Raw genomic sequence first — 22090 nt, 5'->3', positions numbered from 1 at the left:
TAAGCCATATTCCCAGTCCTCTTGCCTTTTTCTTTATCCTGTACTATAATGCAGTTTATGGAGAGTTATAATTTTATAAGGATTTGTAAGAGTTAAAACAAGGGGCCAGGAGTTTGGCCTAGTGGTTAAAGTGCTTGCCTAGCATGCATGAAGACCCGGGTTCGATTCCTTGGTACCATATATATAGAAAAAAAAAGCCGGAAGTGGGCTGAGGCTCAAGTGGTAGAGCTCTAGCCTTGAGAAAGTCCAAGGACAGTGCTCAGGCCCTGAGCTCAAGCCCAGGACTGGCAAAAAAAAAAAAAAAAAAAAAAAAGAGTTAAAACAAAGGAGATATTGCTTCTATGTTTCCAAATACAGTGTGTTTTAATTCATGGCTATAATTTTCCATGCCTCACTCCAATAACCTATCCTGCCTCACATGTACCTAGGCATTAGTCATACAAACATTACATCCTACTTTTGGGAGTTTCCAAAAGCAGAAAGGATACAGCAAAATTACAAATGGGTCTTCAGGTGCTACAATGTATAGAGAGAATCTATGTGATTGGTTCCATTGTTATTTAAAGTATGTGCCAGATGCCAGGGAGGAGCATGTTTGAGTCTTCTTTTTTTTTTGGGGGGGGGGGCAGCTCTGGGGCTTGAGCTCAGGGCCTGAGCACTGTCGTTGGACTTTCTCAAGGTTAGAGCTCTAACAACTGAGCCACAGCACCATTTTGGCTTTTTTTCTAGTTATGTGGTACCAAGGAATCCAACCCAGGCCTTTGTGCATGCTAGGCAAACACTTTACCACTAGGCCAAACTCCCGGCCCGTTTGAGTCTTCTGTATGTTCAGAGTTGACCAAAATTCTTCCCCTACACCTTTGAGTTCTTGGAAGGAGTGGGTTCACATAAAGGACCAGAGCTTTATTTTCAGCTTTTATTTACTTCTTTTTTTTTCACAGTTTGAAATGTAAACAATTTTAAACTAAATAATGTCTATTATTTAATATTTTCTTTATTAATGAGCAAACACTTCAGGTTCTGGAATTTTTAAATAGGGAAGCTTTAAAGTGCATGAACATATTCACTTTTCAAAGACATAGCTGAGAAAAAAAAAAACAACCTTTCAGTTTGCCCATGAATGCTCCATTAGAGATATCCTTTCCCACTCCTCCTTTATTATGGGGCTTCCCACACTCAGCTTCTGAGGAGCTAGCCACTCTGGAAAGCAGTATTGGGGTTTCCACAAAAGACTGAACATTGACCTTCTCTGTGACCCAGCCATTCTACCTGATGGCATTTATCTAATTGAACACAATCAAGGGCACACTAAAGCTACCAGCACAATCATGTCCATTGCAGCATTGTTTACCATAGCCAAGATATGGAATCAACCCAGTTTTCCCTCAATGGACAGATGGATCAAGAAATGTTGAATTTTATGCCTCCATCAGAAAGAGTGGTATTGTACCTTTCATAAGGAAATGGAAAGACTTGAAAGAATTATATTAAGCCAAGTAAGCCAGACCCAATGAAACATAGGTTGCATGATTTCCTTCATTTGTTCTAATTAGTTTGTGCCTATAAATCTACATGTAGATTTATACACTGGGTATTCTACACTGGGTGGTAGAATACAAAAGAATACACTTGGACATGATGAATTATATGGGACTTTAGACATTCACACAGTGAGACCAAAGGAGAATTTTCTTAGGAGAGTCTCATAAAGGTTCCTAGCTATATGTATATGTTCACATAAAATGTTAATTTAAATGAATACCAAAAATTGAAAATGAGGTTTTAAATTATTTTTCTCTCCTTTGTCACTGCTTTTCTATACCTGTTGTCTGGTAAGTTTATCTGGCTTTTTTTTGGAGGTGGGGGAGGGCCAGTCCTGGGACTTGAACTCAAGGCCTGAGCACTGTCCTTGGGCTTTCTCAAGGCTAAAGCTCTGCCGAGGAATTGAACCCAGGTCTTCGTACATGCTAGGCAAGCATTCTACCACTAGGCCAAACTCCCTGCAGTATATCTGTTTTGAGGAGGATAAGGGGTAGCACTGAAAGGGTGGGGCAAAGAGTAAACAAATGCATTAATGATATTAACACCATGTTAGAACTGACTATATACCTTATGGGAGGAGGTCAAGTGGGGAAAAACTGGGAGGAAATGTGGGGAGAGGAGACACTATTCAAAAAGAAATGTCCTCAATCCCAGACTTAGATAACTGTTACTCCTGTACATCACCATAACAATAACCATGAGATGTTCCTGCAGTTCCAAGCTCTATCCTATTGGTGGTGCACTGTAGAAGGAGACAGATTATCTTTGATCTCTTCTGAAAGCGTTTCTTCATTGTATGCACACAAACTGTTGTGGCACTGGTCTGGCTTCCTCTGACTATAGCCTGGGGAGGAGACACGGGTATACATACACGCATACACAGGATGTGGCCTGAGGTAAGTGTCAGGTGCAGAGCCACATGTCAGGCCAGCAGCCCAATTGCTCTTCTGTCTTTGGGGCAAGTGCACTGGAACTTTTGGAGTCCTCCTCTCAATCAGTGCCAGCCCCTGTGAGATCCCTTCCTGGAGCTCTGGATTCATTATTTAGGACAAGGCCTGTAAATGAATTCTCTACATAACTCCTTTACCTGCCACATGGAAGGTAGAAAAAATAGGGACATTGAGGATCTTAAGAAGAATAGCAATGTTCTAGCAACTCTCCATTTTTGTATGTATGATTTTTCAGCTGAGTTGTAGACACATAGCTATAAGAGCCTCCGCCTCTATCATGAATAATGGTAATTTTTTTTTAAATTTTTGCCAGTTCTGGGGCCTGAACTCAGGGTCTGAGCACAGTCCTTGGGCATTTTCCTCAAAGCTAGCACTCTGCCACTTGAGCCACAGCACCACTTTCAGCTTTTCTATGTATGTGGTACTGAGGACTCAAACCCGAGTCTTCGTGCATGCTAGGCACAAACTACTAGGCCAAACTACTCTCCACAAAAGTGGTAATTTGGGTTTATAGTAGAAAGGAGTGGAAAATAAAAATCTGGCCTGCTTTTAGATCTTTCACAGTGGAAACTGGTATGATAAATACCGTGACCACCAACCTGAGAAAATAAGGCCCAAGACCAACTGATCTCAAGGGGTCTAAGCTCAAAGGGCCCAGTACACCAAGGCATTTTCATCCCCAGTACTCATAGGATAACACTTGACAGTAGAGCTTCTCTTGCACTGCTTGAGTAGGCATTCTGTGGGCTTCTCTTCACATCCTAACTATGAGGTAGGTGAAGGCCAAGTGTTTCTCAGCTCATGGGAGGAGAGCAGGGCCTGATTGGGCACATGAAGTATTAGTGACTGCCTAAGATTACCAACGTCCACTTGTTCCATCTCCCAGGAAGGCTTCAGTCTCCCACACTGGCCTTACCCAGCTGGCGGGTAAGCAACGCAGCCCACAGTGGGGATGTGCGTCATTCTCCTCACACCAGCCTGAGTTTAGGCTATGGAGGAGAAATCCAGTGGAGTCTGGAATGAAGGAGAAAGAGAAAGATGTTCTTCTTCCTATTCTAAGAAAAGCTTCTCTAACACTCCAAGCCACAGAGTCTTGCTTCCTAGCAACTTTCTATGGCACAATAGCACCCCTCAGCCTTGCTGTTTTTTTTTGGGGGGGGAGAGGGATATTGGGGTTTAAACTCTGCTTTACATTCACTGGGCATACACTATCACTTCTGGAAGGTGCAGCTGTTTTCAGAGCTGACGAGAGCATCTCCCTATAATGGCTGCACTCCAGTCCCTCTGGAGACACTTTGGCCCTGAGACAGAGGCTCCCCTGAGACCATCCAAGTCCATTTGAGAGTCAAGAGCAGTAGCCAATGGTTATGAGTTATGAATAAGGCTTTGACGCTGCAGCCAAGCAAGGCTCCTCATTCAAAGCTTCAACGTGAACTTCATGCAAGTCCGGAAATTGAATTTGTTCAACGCACAGTCTTCAACCTCATGTTGTCAATTTTCTTTCCCCTCTAGTTGTCTCATTAGGAATGGCTTCTGTGATAAGATCACAGGAGACTGAGGAATTGATGGGCTCTGTTTGTTCATTTCATTGGAAAATAAAGTATTGAGGTAGCAAAATATTTGGGCCCAGCTGTGATTAACACTCAACATCCTGCAGCTCAATTTCTTCAGTTGTGCTTTCTGTGAAGCAAAAGACAAGTCGATAAAATGAAAGTCAACTATACAGTGTGTTGTTAGTGGGCAGGGGTGGGGGTGGGGGAAAGGGAGGTGCTGGTCCTACAGCTTGAACTCAGAGTTCGGGTATTGTGCCTGGCTTTTGTGCCCAAGGCTAATGCTTCACCACTGGAGCTGCATGCAGTGCTTCTTCAGATTTTCTTTTCTTTCTTTCTCTCTTCTTTTTGGGGGTGGGGTGGGGTATGGAGAATGGTTAATTAAAGATAGGAGTCTCATGGGCCGGGAGTTTGGCCTACTGGTAAGAGTGCTTGCCTAGCATGCATGAAGACCTGGGTTTGATTCCTTGGTACCACATACATAGAAAAAAATGAAAAAATAGAGGTAGGGCTCTATGCCTTGAGAAAGCCCAGTGTTCAGATAGTGTTCAGGCCCTGAGTTCAAGTCCCAGGACTGGCAAAAAAAGAGATAGGAGTCTCAGGATTGGAGGCATGGCTCAATTGGTATCGCACTGGCCAATGAGCAAAAGCAGCTGCAGGTACCGAGTTTGAGTGTGAGGCTTAGGCCTAGAAAAAAAATAAATGAAAGGAAAGAGTCTAATGGACTTTCCTTCTCCTCTGGCTTCAAACTGCAAACCTTAGATCTCAGCCTCCTGAGTAGCTAGGATTACAGGTGTGAGCCAGTAGTGTGAATAAAGCAACACAATGTCCAATGCCAGTGGTTGAAGCCTGTAATCCTAGCTGTTCGGGAGGCTGAGATCTAGGGATCTCAGCCTGTGTTTAAAAGTCTGTGAGATTCTTATCTCCAACTAACCAACAAAAACTTGGAAGTAAAGGAGTGGCTTAAGTAACAGAGCACTAGCCTTGAAAAGGGTAAAGGAGAGGAAAAGGCACTGCTTTTAAGCCTCGGTACTATCAAAGACAACACAAACCAGCTGGACACCAGTGGCTAATACCTCTAATCCTAGCTACTCAGAAGGCTGAGATCCGAGGATCAAGATTTGAAACCAACCCAGGTGGAAAAGTCTGTGAGATTCTTATCTCCAAATTAAGTACCAACAAACACACAAAATGGAAAATAGACCTGTGCCACAAGTAAAAAGAATGCTAGCTTTGAGCAAAAAAGCCCAAAGCCAGTGCTTAGTCTCTGAGTTCAAATCCCAGGAGCAGCACCAAAAAAAAAACAAAACCAACAAGCAAACCAAAAAGACAACACATACCATGGCTGGCCTGGCCTCAAAACCATGAGTGGATTTTCCTTGCTTTCCAAGGCTCAGAGCATTACCTTTGAGTTTGTGTCTTCTCTTCCTTTGGAATTTGTATGCACATCTGTTACACACCCACATGAGGCTGACCAACACGGCAGCCACAGCACCAAGCAAGGCAAGGAAGACGGCAACAAAGTGAAGGTCTTCATAAAGGATCTCTAAGGGAAAAGGGGAGGTGGAGAGACGCAATGCCTTCAATAGTACCAAGTCCACTACCCACACCTGAAGTTCCGAGGGGCCCCTGGGACTCTCTTACCAGATACGTGCAGCATGATGGTGCCAAACTGGCTGCTCCCTATGCGCTCTGTCACCTTGATGACATAATAGCCCGAGTCCCTCACGCCCACACTGAAGAGCTGGATGGAGCCATTGTCAAAAGTGCACACTCTGTCCTTGTGGCTTGGAGAGATGTTGGCAGGAGTCCCTGGTTTCCATTCCACAATCTTCTGCATGCCCCAGTTGGATGTGTACCTCCACTCAATGGTGGGCACCCCGTGGCAGGAGTAGTCCACGGACAGCAGAATGTCTTCTTCAACGGTGGCATTGATGGTCGACTGAGGAATGTACAGTGACACATCCTGGCCTGTAAGATGGAGTGCTAGAGGTTAGATACATACATATGGAGTGCTGGATGTTGGCTACATAGATAAATGTGATCTGATGTCAAATTACTTAATGCACTGATACATTTCACAAGGATTTACCAGGCCAGGAATGGTTAGAGGTTCTGCTGTTTTGATTTGGTCCTAATACAGGGGCTTGAACTCAGGGCGATGTTCTTCCTTGCCTTTTTCACTCATGGCTGGCGCTCTATCACTTGACTCACAGATTCAATTCCAGCTTAGCTGATTATGTGGAGATAAGAATTCATGTGTGAGCTGGGAATGTGCCTTAATCGTAGAGTGCTTGCCTAGTATCATGAAGCCCTGGCCTTGATTCCTCAGTACCACATGAACAGAAAGAGCCAGAGGTGACCCCTGAGCCTGAAGCTCAGGGACAGTGCCTAGGCCCTGAGTTGAAGCCCCCGCATAGGCAAAAAAAAAAAAAAAAGTTCTTGCAGGAAACAAGGGATTGGTGGGGGCATAGCTCATTCAAAACTCTCAGGGCATCTTGTCAAAAAAAAAATCCCTTTTGGGCTAGGAGTTTGGCCTAGTGGTTAGAGTAGTTGCCTAGCATGTACAGAGACCCAAGTTCGATTCTTCGGTACCACATACATAGAAAAAGCCAGAAATGGTGCTGAGGCTCAAGTGGTAGAGCTCTAGCCTTGAGAAAGTCCAAAGACTTTCAGGCCAGGAATGGAAACAAACAAACAAACAAAAAACAAACAAACAAACACCTTTTTACCAGAGAATATAAACTTATCAACTACTATGAATAAAAGAGGAACTCAACACCTGCTGTGCACACGTCACTTGCATTTGTGATATGCTAAAAACAAACAACATATATACCACAACAGGAGGCTACTATGGAGTGGCTGGTTGAGAACAGGTATTTGAGCCAAGCCCCACTTCCCGTTTTCTAGAGGTTAATTGGAGATAAGAGTCTCAGTTCCTTTAGTGCCCTGGCTGGCTTTGAACCTTGATCCTCAGATCTCAGCCTCCTGAGTAGCTAGGATTACAGGCATGAGCCACCGCACCCAGTTAGCATTTGAAAGTAGGAAGGCAGAACATGCTGAGCTACTCAATGTGGACATGGAGGTGGGGATGGGGAAGGCAAAGAGACATCTACTGAGTTTGTGAATAGATAGTACTGCCACTAGCTGAGTGAGTGTGTGTGTGTGTGTGTCTGTGTGTACCTGTGAGAGCATATGTTGTTGTACTAAGTAGAGAATCATGTCAGTGCTTTACATTTACTCTCATTAAAACATCATACAATATTAAAGCAGGCTAGCTGAGACAGAGAAATGGAAGTTTATCAACATTAAGTGGTAATATTTATTGTCAAATATCTAGGACTTGAATTCTGGGCCTGGGTACTGTCCCTGAGTTATTCAGTTCAAGGCTAGCATTCTATCACTTGAATCACAGAGCTTTAACCTTGAGAAAACCCAACGATAGTGCTCAGGCCCAAGCCCAGGACTGGCAGAAGAAGAAGAAGAAGAAGGAGGAGGAGAAGGAGGAGGAGGAGGAGGAGGAGGAGGAGGCAGCGAGAGCTTCGAGTGCCAGGTCACTGAACCCAATCCTAGTACTTCTAAAATTTACAATTTTACTTCCAGAGCTGTTTAAACGTTGCAGAAGCCTGACATGCTGGCACACACTGATTGACCCAGCAAGTGGGATGTGGGGGCAGCACAATCTCAAGTTTCATAGCAACCAGAGCAGCCAGCTCCAGCTGGGGCTATACAGCAAAATACCATCTGAAAAATAAAGAAAGAAAGAAGGCTGGCTCATGTTACTCTGGAGGCTGAGATCTGAGGATCAAGGTTCAAAGCCAGTTTGGGCACAAAATTCCCTGAGACTTATCTCCAATTAACTACCAGAAAACCAAAAGTGGCTCTGTGACTCAAGTGGTAGGGTGGCAGCCTTGAGCTGAAAAGCTCAGGGATACAGCCCAGACCCAGAGTTCAAGCCCCACAACTGTCGAAAACAAACAAAAAATAAGAGAACCTGACATTTCATCTAGAACAAAGTAATTCTCTACATTATCCAAGCCTGAAATTTAATATTGGTGTAATATTACTTTCTCTCTTTATATCTCTGTTTCTGCTTTCTGTCCACTCTTTTTTTTTTCCAGTGGTACTATGGTTTGATTTTTAGAGCCTCTGTTTGCGAGACAGTTGTACCACTTGAGTCATATTCCTAAAATAAGATTTGATATATTAAAATTTTTTTCTGCCTGTTATGGGGCTTGAACTCAGGGCCTGAGCACTTGGAATTTTTCTCAAGGCTAGAGCTCTACCACTTGAGTCACAGCACCACTTCCAGCTTTTTCCTATGTATATGGTACCGAAGAATCGAACCCGGGTCTTCATGCATGCTAGGTAAGCACTCTACCACTAGGCCAAACTCCCGGCCCCCCAGTCCTATTTTTATATTATTTTATTTCACTTCTTTTTATTCCTGTACATTAGCTATACAAACAACAGTGTGTGTGTGTGTGTGTGTGTGTGTGTGTGTGTGTGTGTGTGTGTGCGCGCACGCACCAGTCCTGGTACTTGAACGCAAGACCTGAGAGCTGTCCCTGAGCTCTTATTGCTCAAGGCAGACATTCTATCACAGGAATCCCAGCTCCATTTTTGGCTTTTTGGTGGTTAACTGGAGATATGTCTCATGGACTTTCCCAGGCTAGCATGATCCTCAGCTCTCAGCTTCCTCAGTAGGTAGGATTACATATGTGAGCCACTGACCTCTGGCTTTGTTAGCTTTCTTATAGTGGAACTGGGGTTTGAACTCATATCTATTTCTTAGTTTTTTCCACTCAAGACTGGTCCTCTACCACTGGAGCCATACCTCTACTTCTAGCTTTTTGCTGTTTAATTGGAGATAAGGTCCAGGTTGGCTTCTAATCTTGATCTTATAATCTCAGTCTCCTGAAAAGCTAGGATTACAGGTGTGAGCCACCAGTGCCTGGCCCAACCAGGGTTCCTTATATTTCCCCACATATAACCAATGTGTCCAACTTTTATCACTCTCCGTCCCCCCCCACCTACTCCTTCTTAAAACACATTTCATTGATTTATTTTCAGGTATGCCAACAAACTTCGTTAACTACACTCAGCCCTCACCCTCTTTACTGCCCCTCCCCACTTACTTGTCAGGCAGGTTTTAGTGATCAGCTTATCCTGCCATTTGCAAGGGATATAGGCCTACTTCTATTTTTTTTTTTTTCAATTGTGGGGCTTGAACTCAGGAGCTGGGCGCTGTCCCTGAGCTCTTCAGCTCAAGGCTAGCACTCTATCACTTTGAGCCACAGCACCACTTCTGGTTTTCTGGTGGTTAATTGGAGATAAGAGTTTCACAGGCTTTCATGCCGAGGCTGGCTTTGAACTGAGATCTCAGTCTCAGCCACCTGAGTAACTAGGATTATAGGTGTGAGCCACTGGTGCCTGGCTGGTTTATTTCTTTTAACATCATTATTTCCTTTTCTGTAAATACCCTGCTGAGTACACATACCGCAGTTGATTGGCACCAGGTTGATTTCTTTCCTTAGGAACTGTGAATTACACAGCAATAATCACGGCTCTACAGGTATTTCTCTTTTATGCTGACCAACGTTTCTTTGGATAGTTGGCCAAGTGTAGTATGGCTTAATCATATGATAGTTCTGATTTTCATTTTTTTTTTCCTGCCAGGGCTGGGCTTGAGCTCAGGGCCTGAGCACCATCCTTGGGCTTTCTCAAGGCTAATGCTCTATCACTTGAGCCCCAGCACCACTTCCAGCTTTTTCTATGTATGTGGTACTGAGGAATCGAACCTGGGTCTTCATGTATTGCTAGGCAAGTACACTACCACTGGGCCAAACTCCCGGCCCTGACTTTCATTTTTTAATGAACCTCCCTAGTGGCTTACATTCCTGTCAACAGTGTCTATGCTAATTTAGACTTGCCCTATACTTTTTAAGAGTTTGTAAGAGTTCCATGGAAGATTGTTTTTAAAAACAGGACCTACAGTTTTGGAAAGGAGATTAAAAATTCCACTGTATAGTCCAAGCTTGCTTTGAATGATAATCTCCCAACTCAGTCTCCCGCAAGCTGGGATTGCAGACATGCAAAATGCATTCTGTTTTCAGTCTCTACCCTGTTGAACATCTGAGATATTTTAGGAAGCTTGTGAATTTCTTAACAAAGAAAAAACACTGATCCTAAATATAAAAGCTGTACAAGACTAAGTCCTAGATGGTTTATTTATATTTGGAAATGTTAACTCGCTCTTAGCAAAGTACCTCACAAATATTGACAGTTGACAGGCACTTCAAAATCAAATTCTCCAAAGAAAAACATGTGAAGCAGGGTGCTGGTGGCTCAGGCCTGTAATTCTAACAGACTGAGATTCAAGGATAGTGATTCAGGGTCAGTCAGTGGAGGAAAAGTCTACAAGACACTTATCTTTAATTAAGCATCAAAAGCTAAACGTGGAGGTGCAGCTCAAGTGATAGAGAACCACCATGACAAAAAGCTAAAGGAGAGAGCTCACTCAGAGGTCAAGCTCGAATCCTAGCACACCCCCCCCACACACACACAAGGAGGCAAAAACTGAAAAAACTGCATGCACAATTGTGTCAAAATATGTAAACTGTCTTGGAGGTCAAGAAGACACTAGTAACAGGCTGGGAATGTGGCTTAGTGGTAGAGTGCTTGCCTAGCATGCATGAAGCCCTGGGTTTGCTTCCTCCATACCACATAAACAGAAAAAAAGCCAAAAGTGGCATTGTGGCTCGAGTGGTAGAGTGCTAGCCTTGAGCAAAAAGAAGCTCAGGGATAGTGACCAGGCCCTGAGTTCAAGTTCCCAGGACCTGCAAAAAGAAAGAAAGAAAGAAAAAAAGACACTAGTAAAGACAGCAGGAAAAATTTAGGGTTCTAGAGAAAGAATTTGAAGTACAAATTTTCATAACTTAGGACTGAGTGCATATACATATTGAAACCAGAGAAATAAAAAAGAATCAGACTGATTCAATATCTCCTCACCCAAATATGGTCTTCTGGTGCCTACAGCCTCAGCCTCAGGGAAGTTTTGTGTGTTTTTTTTTGTTCTTGTTTTTTTTTGTTTGTTTGTTTGTTGCCAATCCTGGGGCTTGAACTCAGGGCCTGGGCACTGTCCTTGGACACTTTTTGCTCAAGGCTAGCACTCTACCACCTTGGCCACAGTGCCACTTCCGGTCTTTTCTGTGTATGTGGTATGGAAGAATCAATCCCAGGGCTTCGTGCATGCTGGTCAAGCACTCTACCACTAGGCCACACTCTCTGCCCAGGGAAAGTTCTTGGAGCCAAAACATGCTCAGGACTTCCACAACACCTTTTCCTTCCTCAGCCTCACAGAGTCACTGGTTCCCACTACCTTTCTGTCACTTTTTGCTTCCTCTCCCTTCTCCCTCCCCTTGTCCAGGCAACTGGACTGTAGTACATAGCAATGGGCCCATGTACCTCACTGTGCTTGCTTGGTCTCTTCTAGCCACTATATACAACATTCTTGTTTTCTTTTGTGCTGGTCACTGGTTATTAATGGGACTACTGAACCAGTTCATCTCCTCTGTTCTTCAAGACTGTAAGCGAGGTTGGAATAGCCACCTCAGTAGCTGTCGGTTTTTGGACCAGGTGGGTAATTCAGATACAGGGTGTCCTGCTCTTCCTATGGCGCCTCTGAAAGAGACCTGGTGTGGCAGTAAGGCCATCCCAGAGAAAGTTCCTGAGCATCTAAGGCTGTAAGTGGGCAAGAAAGGCCCTGTTGCCTGAGAATGGTCAGGCAGAGGCTAAATGGCTTCTAGGACCCTTGTTCCAATCCAGAGGATAAAAGCCTTCACTTTTCTGTCCTTGGCAAACAGGATCTCTGTTACCCTTGAAACATACTTTCCTCTGATTAGCCTTATGAATCCTTAGTTTGTCTGGGTCTGTTTCTTCCACTGGAAAGTGGGTATATCCCAATACTCACTTTGTATGACTGTGGTGAAGAGCCAGTATCTGACTTTACAGTATATTGAAAAAGAATACATATATATATATATATTTGCAGATTCCACCAGTTAGTTTGAGGAAATGGTGAGGTAGGAGCGATCAGGGCTCAGGAAGCTCTGGGTGAGAGCCACAGGCTCTTCAATGTTCCTACCCCCTACTCTTTTTCTACCCCTTTTGACTGCCTGTTGGGTTTTAAATCCTACTCCCCACCTCCACCCTCAAACACCTTAAAGTCGATCTTATTTGGAGCTAGGGAGTTTTGTTCAATGCTAGTGCTTGTCCACTTTTTTTGTGTGTGGGGGGGGATAGTTTAGAGGAAATAAGAATCGCACAGACTTTCCTGCCCAGGCTGGCTTTGAACTGTGATCCTCAGATCTCAGCCTCCTTAGTAGCTAGGATTACAGAAATGAGTCATTGGTATATGGCTAATGGAGGGTTTGATGTATCCAAAAGCCAAGGACATCAAAGGTGGTTACAATAGACAGAGCAAAGTTCCTCAGAGCCCTTGGAAGGAAGAACCTTTGCCAATTCAATGACTTCAGGCTTCCTTCAGAATTATTAGACAGTAGTTATTAGTTATCTGAGTAAGCTATTTAAAACTACTTCCCTGCACTAATGAATTCGAAATTTTTGCCAGGTGCCAGTGGCTCACCCCTGTAATCCTAGCTGCCAAGTGCCTGCCTACCAAGTAAGAACACCAGTAAGAATAAACACAAAAGAGCCAACAACAAGCAACCCCTCCACCCCCAAATGGATGGAATAGGTTCGTCTTTATCTGTTATGTCTTAGTTTTACCAGGTTCCATCTGTCCCTTTTCCTTTGTATCCATACATTCCTCCTGCTCTGCTGTGATTTCTTCTGGTTAATGGTTCTTCGATCAACTGTTGCCTGTGAGATCACATAGAAGCTAAGCTGGTCCATGTGTTCACTGCATTGCCAAAGCCTCAGACTTCGCAAGAACAAGTGCTGGGCAATGAATGTTTTAAACAAGCCCCTCAACAACTCTCAGTTTGCATGAAAAAATGAGGACTCATAGCCTCTTTTTGCAGGATTACTGTGAAGGTAACTCAAAAGCAGTACTTAACCAGGTTGGAGTACACGCCTATAATCCCAGTTGCTCAGGTTCTGAGATCTGAAGAGTTTTAGTTCAAAACCAGCCTGACAGGCAAATCTTTGAGACTCTTGAGCACAAAGAAGCTCAGGGATAGCGCCTAGGCCTTTATTTCAAACCCTACAATCTAAGGGGAGGGTGGTGGGGGCAAGAAGCAGTACCAATACACATATAGCAGTTACAGTGTCTGCCACCAGTAAGTGCTCAATAGAGTCAGCTGTTATGCTCTTCCCATTGTTTTCAATGGTTATATATACTCAAGAGATACAGACTTTTCTTTAAGGCTGGCTGAAGTTATTAGTGATTTTCCTAAACCATACTGTCTCCCCTAGTCCTACAAGATCCAATAATATAGTACCAAGCTTTCTATTTTAACCCCATCTCTTATTCCAATTGCATTACAGAGCTGACCCTGCCCCCTCAGCCAGGCCCCAGGAGTCTTCTGTAGCTAGGTTCCTGCCTTTGGTTCTGGGTGGTGAGTGACTGTCAATCTCCCAGGCTAGCTGGGGCTCACCAGAGAGGAACTGTGGGATTTAAATTATCACCCACCTGGCACAAGGAATAAGTCTGGGGACAAGAATCCCTGAAATCTCAACCTCAAAGTATATAAAGATTGATTGGTGAGGAGAGGTCTGTTATTCTTTTAGACATCTTTTTTTTTTTTTTTTTTTTTTTTTTTTTTTTTTTTTTGCCAGTCCTGGGCTTGAGCTCAGGGCCTGAGCACTGTCCTTGGACTTTCTCAAGGCTAGAGCTCTACCACTTGAGCCTCAGCACCACTTCTGGCTTTTTTTTCTATGTATGTGGTACCGAGGAATCGAACCCGGGTCTTCATGCATGCTAGGCAAACACTTTAACCACTAGGCCAAACTCCCGGCCCCTAGACATCTTTTTTTTTTTAAACCTTAAACCCTGGGCTTTGGCACACCATGCCCTGAGCTCCTTTTGCTCAAGGCTAGCACTCCACCATCACAGCTACAGCACCATTTCCAGCTTTTGATGTGATTAATTGGAGATAGTCTCCAGAACTTACTTGCTAAGGCTGGCTTTGAACTGGGGTCCTTCACTCTCAACCTCTTAAGTAGCTAGGATTACAGGCATGAGCTACTGGCACCTCACTTAGGCATCAGTTTCTAAAAAGTATGTATGTACTCAGCTACTCGGTGAGTCTAGGGCAGGGTTCTCACACTGTGTGTGCGCACCAGTACTCGGCCTTGAACTCTGAGCCTCATGATTTCATTTGACTTTTTGCTCGAGACAGGGGCTCTTTAACTGGAGCCACAACTCCACTTTTGGCTTCATGATGTTTAATTGTAGATGACAATCTTGTGAGAGCCCAAAAAGCTGAGCTGTGAGAACTGAAAGGATTGAGAATTTAGAATTGCCTCCTCTCAAATTGAACTCTCAGGACAGAGTTTTCTGGAAGGGTCAATCAGTCCTGGCTTGATAGGAATTCATTTTTCTATCCACTTCCACCCCAAACTTTTCTGGAGCTTGGGGATAAACAAAAGCCTACTCAAATTTTAAATCATCTTTGCTTTCTTCTACTTTCTAAGATAAGGAAGTCATTTTTCACTTGTGTATGATTGTATCCCGTCATTGGTGCTAGGGATATATGACCTGGTCACCCAACTCAATAAATACCTCAGGCATCTGGAGCTGGGGGAAGGCTTTAGGCCCCAGGTACCTCAATTTCATGGTCAGGTCTCCCTAACTGCCTATTCTCCAGTCTTGGCAGGTTGGGACAGAATCTCAGCCTCCTGAGTGGCTAGGATTACAGGCAGAGCCACTGGCATGCAGCTAAGGATCTCACAGTAGAAAGACAGTCAGAGGTGCTTCACCCAAGTTCCCCTTCTCAATGCCTAGTACTCAGGAACTCATCTTTCTGCTTTGCACTAGAGCAAGGAGCTTCAGTGAAATCACCTCAGCCCCCCCACCCCCACCCCAGAGCTAAGACTTTCCTAAGCACTTTCTCTCACCTGCCAGACAACTCCTTAGCTGAATAGGAAAAGAAAAAACTGACAGGAGCTGAAAAACCTCTCTGGAAGCCTGACAGGGTGTGGCCAGACTTAGCATTTCCGTAAGTCCCCAAGTATGACATCACTCTTCTTTTCTGAGTGTACCAGGCAAAGAGAGATGGGGCTTTGTGGTTCTCAATCAAGGCTGCATACTAGAATCTGAGAAGCTTGGCAGGATGCCAAGTGCCCACATCCTGTGACATCAGTCACACCGAGTGTCAAGCAGTAGCTTGGTTTTTGTTTCTGTTTTTGGCTAGTCCCAGGGCTTGAACTAAGGTAAGGGCCTGAGCACTGACTGTCCTTGGGCTTTTTTTCAAAGCTAGAGCTCCACCACTTGAGCCATAGCACCACTTCCGGCTTTTTCTGTGTATGTGGTACCAAGGAATCAAACCCAGGGCTTTGTGCATGCTGGGCGAGCACTCTACTGCCAGGCCACGCTCCCACTTCCACAGTAGCTTGTTTTACTGTAAGTTCCTCAGGTGATTATATGACAGGCAGACTGCCTGGCCTTTTTCGCTTCTCAGGGAATATCAAAAAGTATGCATATGGCCTCTACCTTCTGTAGTCAGAACACTTACCATTATGTCACAGAACTTCGTTTATATTTCATCTGTGGCTTATCTTAACCAGTCTCTAAAGACTTTCTCACCAAGCTTATGGCAGAAGATGAGGCTGCCTCTCTCTCTTAGTCTTTTTTTTTTCTAGTACTAGGGCTTGAACTCAGAGCCAATCCCTTGACTTAGGTCTCTTAGCTTTTTCTACTCAAGGCTACTGCTCTACCACTTGACCACAGCTTTACTTCCAGCTTTTGGGGGGTTAATTAGGGATAAGAATCTCAAGGACTTTCCTGCCAGGGCTGGCTTTGAACCCTGATCCTCAGATCCTAGTCTCCTGAGTAGCTAGGGTGACAGGTATGCACTGCTCCCACCAGTAACTGCTAACATTTTTTTTTAAATTGCTCGTTAAATTGCACATAAGAGTCTTGGACATTTTTTTTAATCTGGCTAGCTTCGAACCCTGGGATCCTCAGATCTCAGCCTTCTGAGTAGCAAGGATTATAGGCATGAGGCATTGACACCAAGCAACAAAGCTGCTGATTTTAAAGCTTTTCACTGACAGCATGGCAGAGCTGGGAGTGTGCAGGTCCCTGCCCCAAGGGACTGTGTAGCCAGCCCCAGGGAATCAGACCCCCTGCAGATAAGGGGACATCAGGTACCCTGAGCACTGAGAAAGATGGGAGCTCACTGGGACTCAAGAAGAGCTTCAAGAAGAAGCAAGTTTGAAAGGCAAAGTAGGACATGAGTAGGTGAGCAGAAGCAGAATGTTCTGAGCTCCCAGAGCCACATGGAGCCCATGTCCTTGGGATAGGAGAGAGGTGATGGTTGTCTAGCAAAAGGACTTTATGTTCCACAGTGTCATTCTCCCTTTGCCTGTAGGGCTCACTAGTACCTACTGAGTCCAACACAATAGTAATGCACAAGTCCCAGGGCCTTGTCTCTGCTAGCGGGGGTCTCTTCTATGGTCAGCATATTGTAGGGTGTGCAAGGAGAAAGGTCAGCATGTTTCCTTAACTGGCTGGACATGCAGACAAGGGATGTCCTATGCTCCCTTTTCGATTCAGTTAATCATTTCTTTTCTGTCCACTGGACTGACTGGGACCCACTGAACCCAGCAAATAAGTTATAGGAGTCATTTTCCAATGTGAACTTACCAGTCCTTTCTCTTCCACTCTTTGCTCCCTCCCTTCCCTGACTCCTCCTGGCTCCTGGGCTTGAAATCAGAGCCTGGGCACTGTCCCTGAGCTTCTTTGTGCTCAAAGCTAGCATTCTACCATTTGAGTCACTGAGGAGGCGGATGAGATCCGAGAGTCATGCTTTCTAAGACAGCAGGCTGGAAAACTCCCTGAGACTCTTATCTCCAATCAAAACCATCAAAAAGCTAGAAGTAGAGCTCACGTGGCAGTGTGTAACCTTTGGCAAAAAAACTAAGGAACAGAGCCCTGAGTCTAAGCCCCAGTAAAGACACAAAACAAAACAAAATGAGCTAATTATCCTGCCTCCTCTATCCCTGTCTCCACCCTGTTAAAGGATGCTCATGCATGTGTGTATGGTGCATTTATGCATGTATACATGTAGGACTAGGACGGGTATATGTGTGTAAAAGTGTATATGTGCATGTATGAATGTGCTGTGTGTGTGTGTGTGTGTTTTGGAGAAATAAACTGCTTTTCAGAAACTGGAGTTGGAACAAAGGAAGAAAGGTAGCCACAGTTTGGCCCCAAGCTCCATTCCTGGGTCCTATGTTTCTGGAAGATAAGCAACACAGACTCAGTTCTGATGGCTAATTTGTCAGGTTCAGGGTTGGGAAAGGAAGCAAATAAGAATTTGGGGGGCTGGGGGAGCAGGGAGTTTGGTCTAGTGGTAGAGTGCTTGCCTAGCATATACAATGACTCATGTGCGATTCCTCGATACCACAAACAGAAAAAGCTGGAAATGGTGCTATGGCTCAAGTGGTAGAGTGCTAGCCTTGAGAAAGCCCAAAGGCAGTGCTCAGGCCCTGAGTTCAAGCCCCAGGAATCTGCTGGTTCCCCGGTAGCTTTTGGAAGGGGAGACCTTGAGGTCCTGTGTTATTCAGCTGGGGATGCTGCTGCACACACTGGAAACCAGGAAACCAGAAGTGGTACCATGGCTCAAAGAGGTAGAGCATAAAGAGCTCAGGGACAGAGCCAAAGCCCCAAGTTTAAGTCAGATGACAAAAAAGACTACAGAATAATCTTTGGTTGGCTGGATGCCCCCATGCTGCTAGGTGACTCTCTGCCCCCTGGGGTTCTAAGTAGCCACTATTATTGAAACTATATCCCCCTCTCATATGGATAGAGGAAGCATCTTCCATGACTCTGAACTACTTCTAACCACAATTCCTCTCTAGAAGTACTGTGTGTGTTTAACACAGCTAAGTAGCTCTATGGCTCAACCTTGCAGCATCTGAGATGCCCACAGTCTTCTTTCTATGAGTCCTATCTCTCTGCCCTTCAGTTCAAGCTAGGAGTGTTTTCAGCTGGGGAGACTGATCGGTGCCTAGGCTCACACCTGAATTAATGTTATCAAAAGGCTACTCACCCCGCCCTTGGCTCTTTTCCAAACATGCTCTTTTATTTACTTGAAAAAGGAGTTTTGCTTCCTTATTCTTTAATTCATTTCCTCCCTTCCCCAAATTCTACTATAACCATACAAAAGGAATCAAACCTTTCTTTCAACATTGCGCTTAACTTTTTTCTCAGCTACTCTGGATGCCTACAATGCTAACTACTTAAAAGGGTGAGAACTGAGGATTGTGATTTGAAGTCAGTCAGTCTAGGCAGAAAAGTCCGTAAGACTGTTATTTTCAGTTAACCAGCACAAAGCCAGACATGGAGCTGTGGCTCAAGTGGTAAAGCACCAGCTTTGAGTGAAAAAAGCTCACGGTCAGTACCTATGCACTGAGTTCAAGTTTTAGTATTGGCTTTGAAAAAATAATAAGCCAGCCTAGGCATACAAATCTTAACAGACGCTTATCTTCAGTTAGTCAAGAAAGAGCTAAAAGAGGAGGTATGGCTCAAGTGGTAAAGGGCCAGTCTTGTGTAAAAGAGCTAAGCAACAAGAATAAGGCTGGGACACTCATGTCCCAGTACTGCCACAGATATCCAATACATTTTTACTAAACACTGGAACATTAGAATAAAAATAATCTTTGCCCTTTTAGAAGAATAATCACTCCTCCATTGTCCAGTCTCATGCCCCTAGTTTCTGTGAGATCTCAGCAAAACTGACCTCAGCACCTATACATTTCACATGCACCCCAAAATCCACCAGCCTCTACCCAGTTCCATAGTTTCACTTATTTATTGCAATCATACTCACTCCTTCCTGCTAATTTGTCTTAGTCAGCTTGGCCAACTCTCACAAAATCCCCAAAACAATGTCTCCACATCTCTCCTTTGGACGGAGGAAGCAGTCCAGATGATCTTGAACTACTTTTGACTATTCCTCTCCTAAAAAGTTTATAAAACAGACATTCAGTTCCTCACTGATTTGGAGGTAGGGCGGGACCTCTTCCTAGCTTGATAAACTGAATGCTTGGCTCTCACAGGTCCTGGAAGACTGAGAGATCTCAATCTGGTCTTATCATAAGGGATTCAATCTCTGGAGCTCATCTAAATGGAATTACAAAAACCCATCTTCCAATAACACTACCAGAGGTAAAGGCTTCAAAGTAGGAAGAAATTTAGATGGACACAAACATTTAGTCCATAACATCCTCACTTATTAAGGAAAGCCTCCAAACACAGAATATTCTATTTTTTTTGGCAGCCCTGGGGCTTGAACTCAGGGCCTGAGTACTATCCTTGAGCTCTCTCAAGACTAGAGCTCTATCACTTGAGCCACAGCACCACTTCTGGCTTTTTCTATCTATGTGGTACTGAGGAATCGAAACCCGGATCTTCCTGCATGCTAGGGAAGCACTCTACCACTAGGCTTAACTCCTAGCCCAACATAGAGTATTTGAGGGCATACTTTGACAGAGACTTTCCTGTGCTAAAGTTTCCCCCTTGTAAATAAAATCCATGACCTGTGCACAGCACAGCAGACAAAGGCTCTGCTAGAGAGCTCCAAACTTGGTCCTAGACTGAAGTTAAGCTTCATTTTTGCCTATTTTTTAATTTGTAGACTTGAATCATCTTATTCAACTTCTGTGAAAGAACCAGAAAGGAAGAAGAAAGATCTGTTTTCAGGGGATCATGAAAAAGAATTAAAGAAGGTATGGGAAATAATGAGCTTCATTCTTGCCACAGCCCCACTTCCAGTTTTCCAGTGGTTAACTGTAGGTAAGAGTCTCCCCGGGCTGGCTTTGAACCTTGATCCTCAGATCTCAGCCTCCTGAGTAGCTAGGATTACAGGTGTGAGCCACCGCGCCGGCCTACATTTCATCGTTTTAAGGGGTGGCTCCGGGCTAGCATTTGGGCAAATGCCAGAGACTCGGTGCTGGAAGGCAGCTTGCCCTCCTGAGCACGCACAGCGATTCAGACAGGGATGGCTGCAAACTCTGACCTGCTCTCCAGGTTTTGCACATGCTCTCCACACCCGATACGCCCCAATTCCCCCGGCTACGCCCCTCCAGTTAAGTCCTTTGGACTCCGTGGTTTAGACTAAGCAAGCAGCCCAGATAATTAATCTTGGCTCCGAGTCTCCAGTGCTCCTAGAATGAGGCATACATGTCCTATCAAGGCTTGCCACTGCAAGCACGGCCCTCTTCCTGGCTTATCCCACCTAGGGACAAACAAGCCATTACCTTCTCCGGCCTCGGGAACCCAAGCCTCCAGAACCCCTTCTTTGTCAGAAAGAGGCTGCTGTGGGTTCCTCGGAATGGCCAGCGAGGCCGAGACGCTCTGATGCCCCAGGAGGCGAGGGCGGCCCCGGTGGTGGGCGCGTGCACCCCAGGAGGCTGCAGTCTGGTCGTCCCGGGAAGCAGAGCGAGACTGCGCCGCGGAGGAGGCAGCCCCGGGCCGGGAGCCGGCGGGGAGATCCCCGGATCCGGCCGGGGACTGCGCTCTCCCGACCCAGCGAGCGCCCGGGAGTGGCCCAGGGCGCGGGGCCCAGGACGCCTTCGCCCTGCCCGGCCTCGCCCGCCGCCCCGGGCCCCGCGAGGACCCCCGCCGCCGCCGGCTGCAGGCAGCCCGGCTCCCGCCCCGCCCCGCCCCGCCCCAGCTCACTTTGCAGACCGCGGGCTGCGGCCACCCAGACGGCGAAGAGCCCCACGAAGACGCCCCGGCTCGTGCGCGCCTGGTGCGGCGGGGGCCGCATGGGCGCGGGGCGGCGAGGGCCGGGCGGGGCTCCCGGGTCGCCGCCCCCCGGGCCGCCGCTCCCTCTCCGGCTCCGGCTCCACTGCGGCCCCGGCTCCGGCTCGGGCAGTGCTCCAGGCCAGAGGCAGGAGGGCCCTCCTGCAGGAGGAACAACTAGTTCTCCGGAGGAAGGAGGGTGGAGGGTGGAGGGAGGAGGGCGAAGGGAGGAGCCAGAGCTCACCCACGCCTAGGTAAACACGGGCAAATCACCCTCAGCCCCAGGCGCCCACCCCACCCGACGACCCGGCGGTCTCGCGGCGCACAGCCGGCCCGAACCTCCGCTGGCCGCGGCGGGGCAGGGCTGGCGAGAGGGCGGGGAAGGGAAGGCTGCAGGAACGCGTACGGGCAGTGTGGGCGACATGGGCGATGGAGACTGGACCGCGCCGGGCCCCCGGCGCCCCGGGCGCAGCACCGAGCGCTGCCCGCGGGCGTGGGGCCGGCACGCGTGGCTGTCTGCGCACCCGGAGGGGCCAGCTGGGGAAAGCCCCAGCACGCCGGCATGCGGAGGACCCCCGGAGGGGCGCCCGAAGGCGGACGTTTCTCTAGCAATCCTGGAGGTTAGTTGGAGATGAGAGTCTCGCGGAGTTTAGTGCCCGGGTTGGCTTTGAACCTCGATCCTCAGCTCTCAGCCTCCTGAGATGACAGACGAGATCCACCGCGCCGGGCCCTGACTTACATGTATTATCTTGACGTCTCAGTGTTGTGAGTTTAAGACTTCATTACAAGTACTTAGAAGTGCATATTTAAGCTGGACACCGCTGGCACACGCCTGTAATCCTAGCTACTGGGGAGGCTGAGATCTGATGATCAAGGTTCAAAGCCAGCCTGGGCACAAAAGGTCCTGAGACTCTTATCTCCAATTAACCTCTAGAAAATGGGAAGTGGGGCTTGGCTCAAGGGTAGGGTGGTAGCCTTGAGCTGAAGAGCTCAGGGACAGCGCCCAGGCCCAGTTCAAGCCCCATGACCCCCCCCACACACAAAAGAATAGAAGTGCATATTTCCGTGAACTGATTTGATTACACTCCCTTTCCCCCACCGCCCCCAGT

General features: G+C 46.3%; 1 protein-coding gene across 1 annotated transcript; it reads right to left on the bottom strand.

Moving 5' to 3' along the window:
- Positions 1-778: 778 nt before the first annotated feature.
- Vstm5 (V-set and transmembrane domain containing 5) lies at positions 779-21405 on the bottom strand. Its single transcript, XM_090342496.1, has 5 exons — positions 21280-21405; positions 20916-21231; positions 5687-6013; positions 5448-5588; positions 779-4172 (listed from the first exon to the last, which is right to left on the bottom strand). Exons 1-5 carry the CDS (start codon positions 21403-21405, stop codon positions 4129-4131), a joined length of 954 nt encoding a protein of 317 aa, XP_090198622.1. The 3' UTR covers positions 779-4128.
- Between the last annotated feature and the right edge of the window lie 685 nt (positions 21406-22090).

The sequence above is a fragment of the Megascapheus bottae genome, chromosome 12 (genome assembly GCF_031878675.1).
Source record: "Megascapheus bottae isolate mThoBot1 chromosome 12, mThoBot2.hap1, whole genome shotgun sequence".
Lineage (NCBI taxonomy): Eukaryota > Metazoa > Chordata > Mammalia > Rodentia > Geomyidae > Megascapheus > Megascapheus bottae.
The sequence above is the reverse complement of the archived record's forward strand: the minus strand, read 5'-3'. Positions and strand labels throughout refer to the sequence as shown.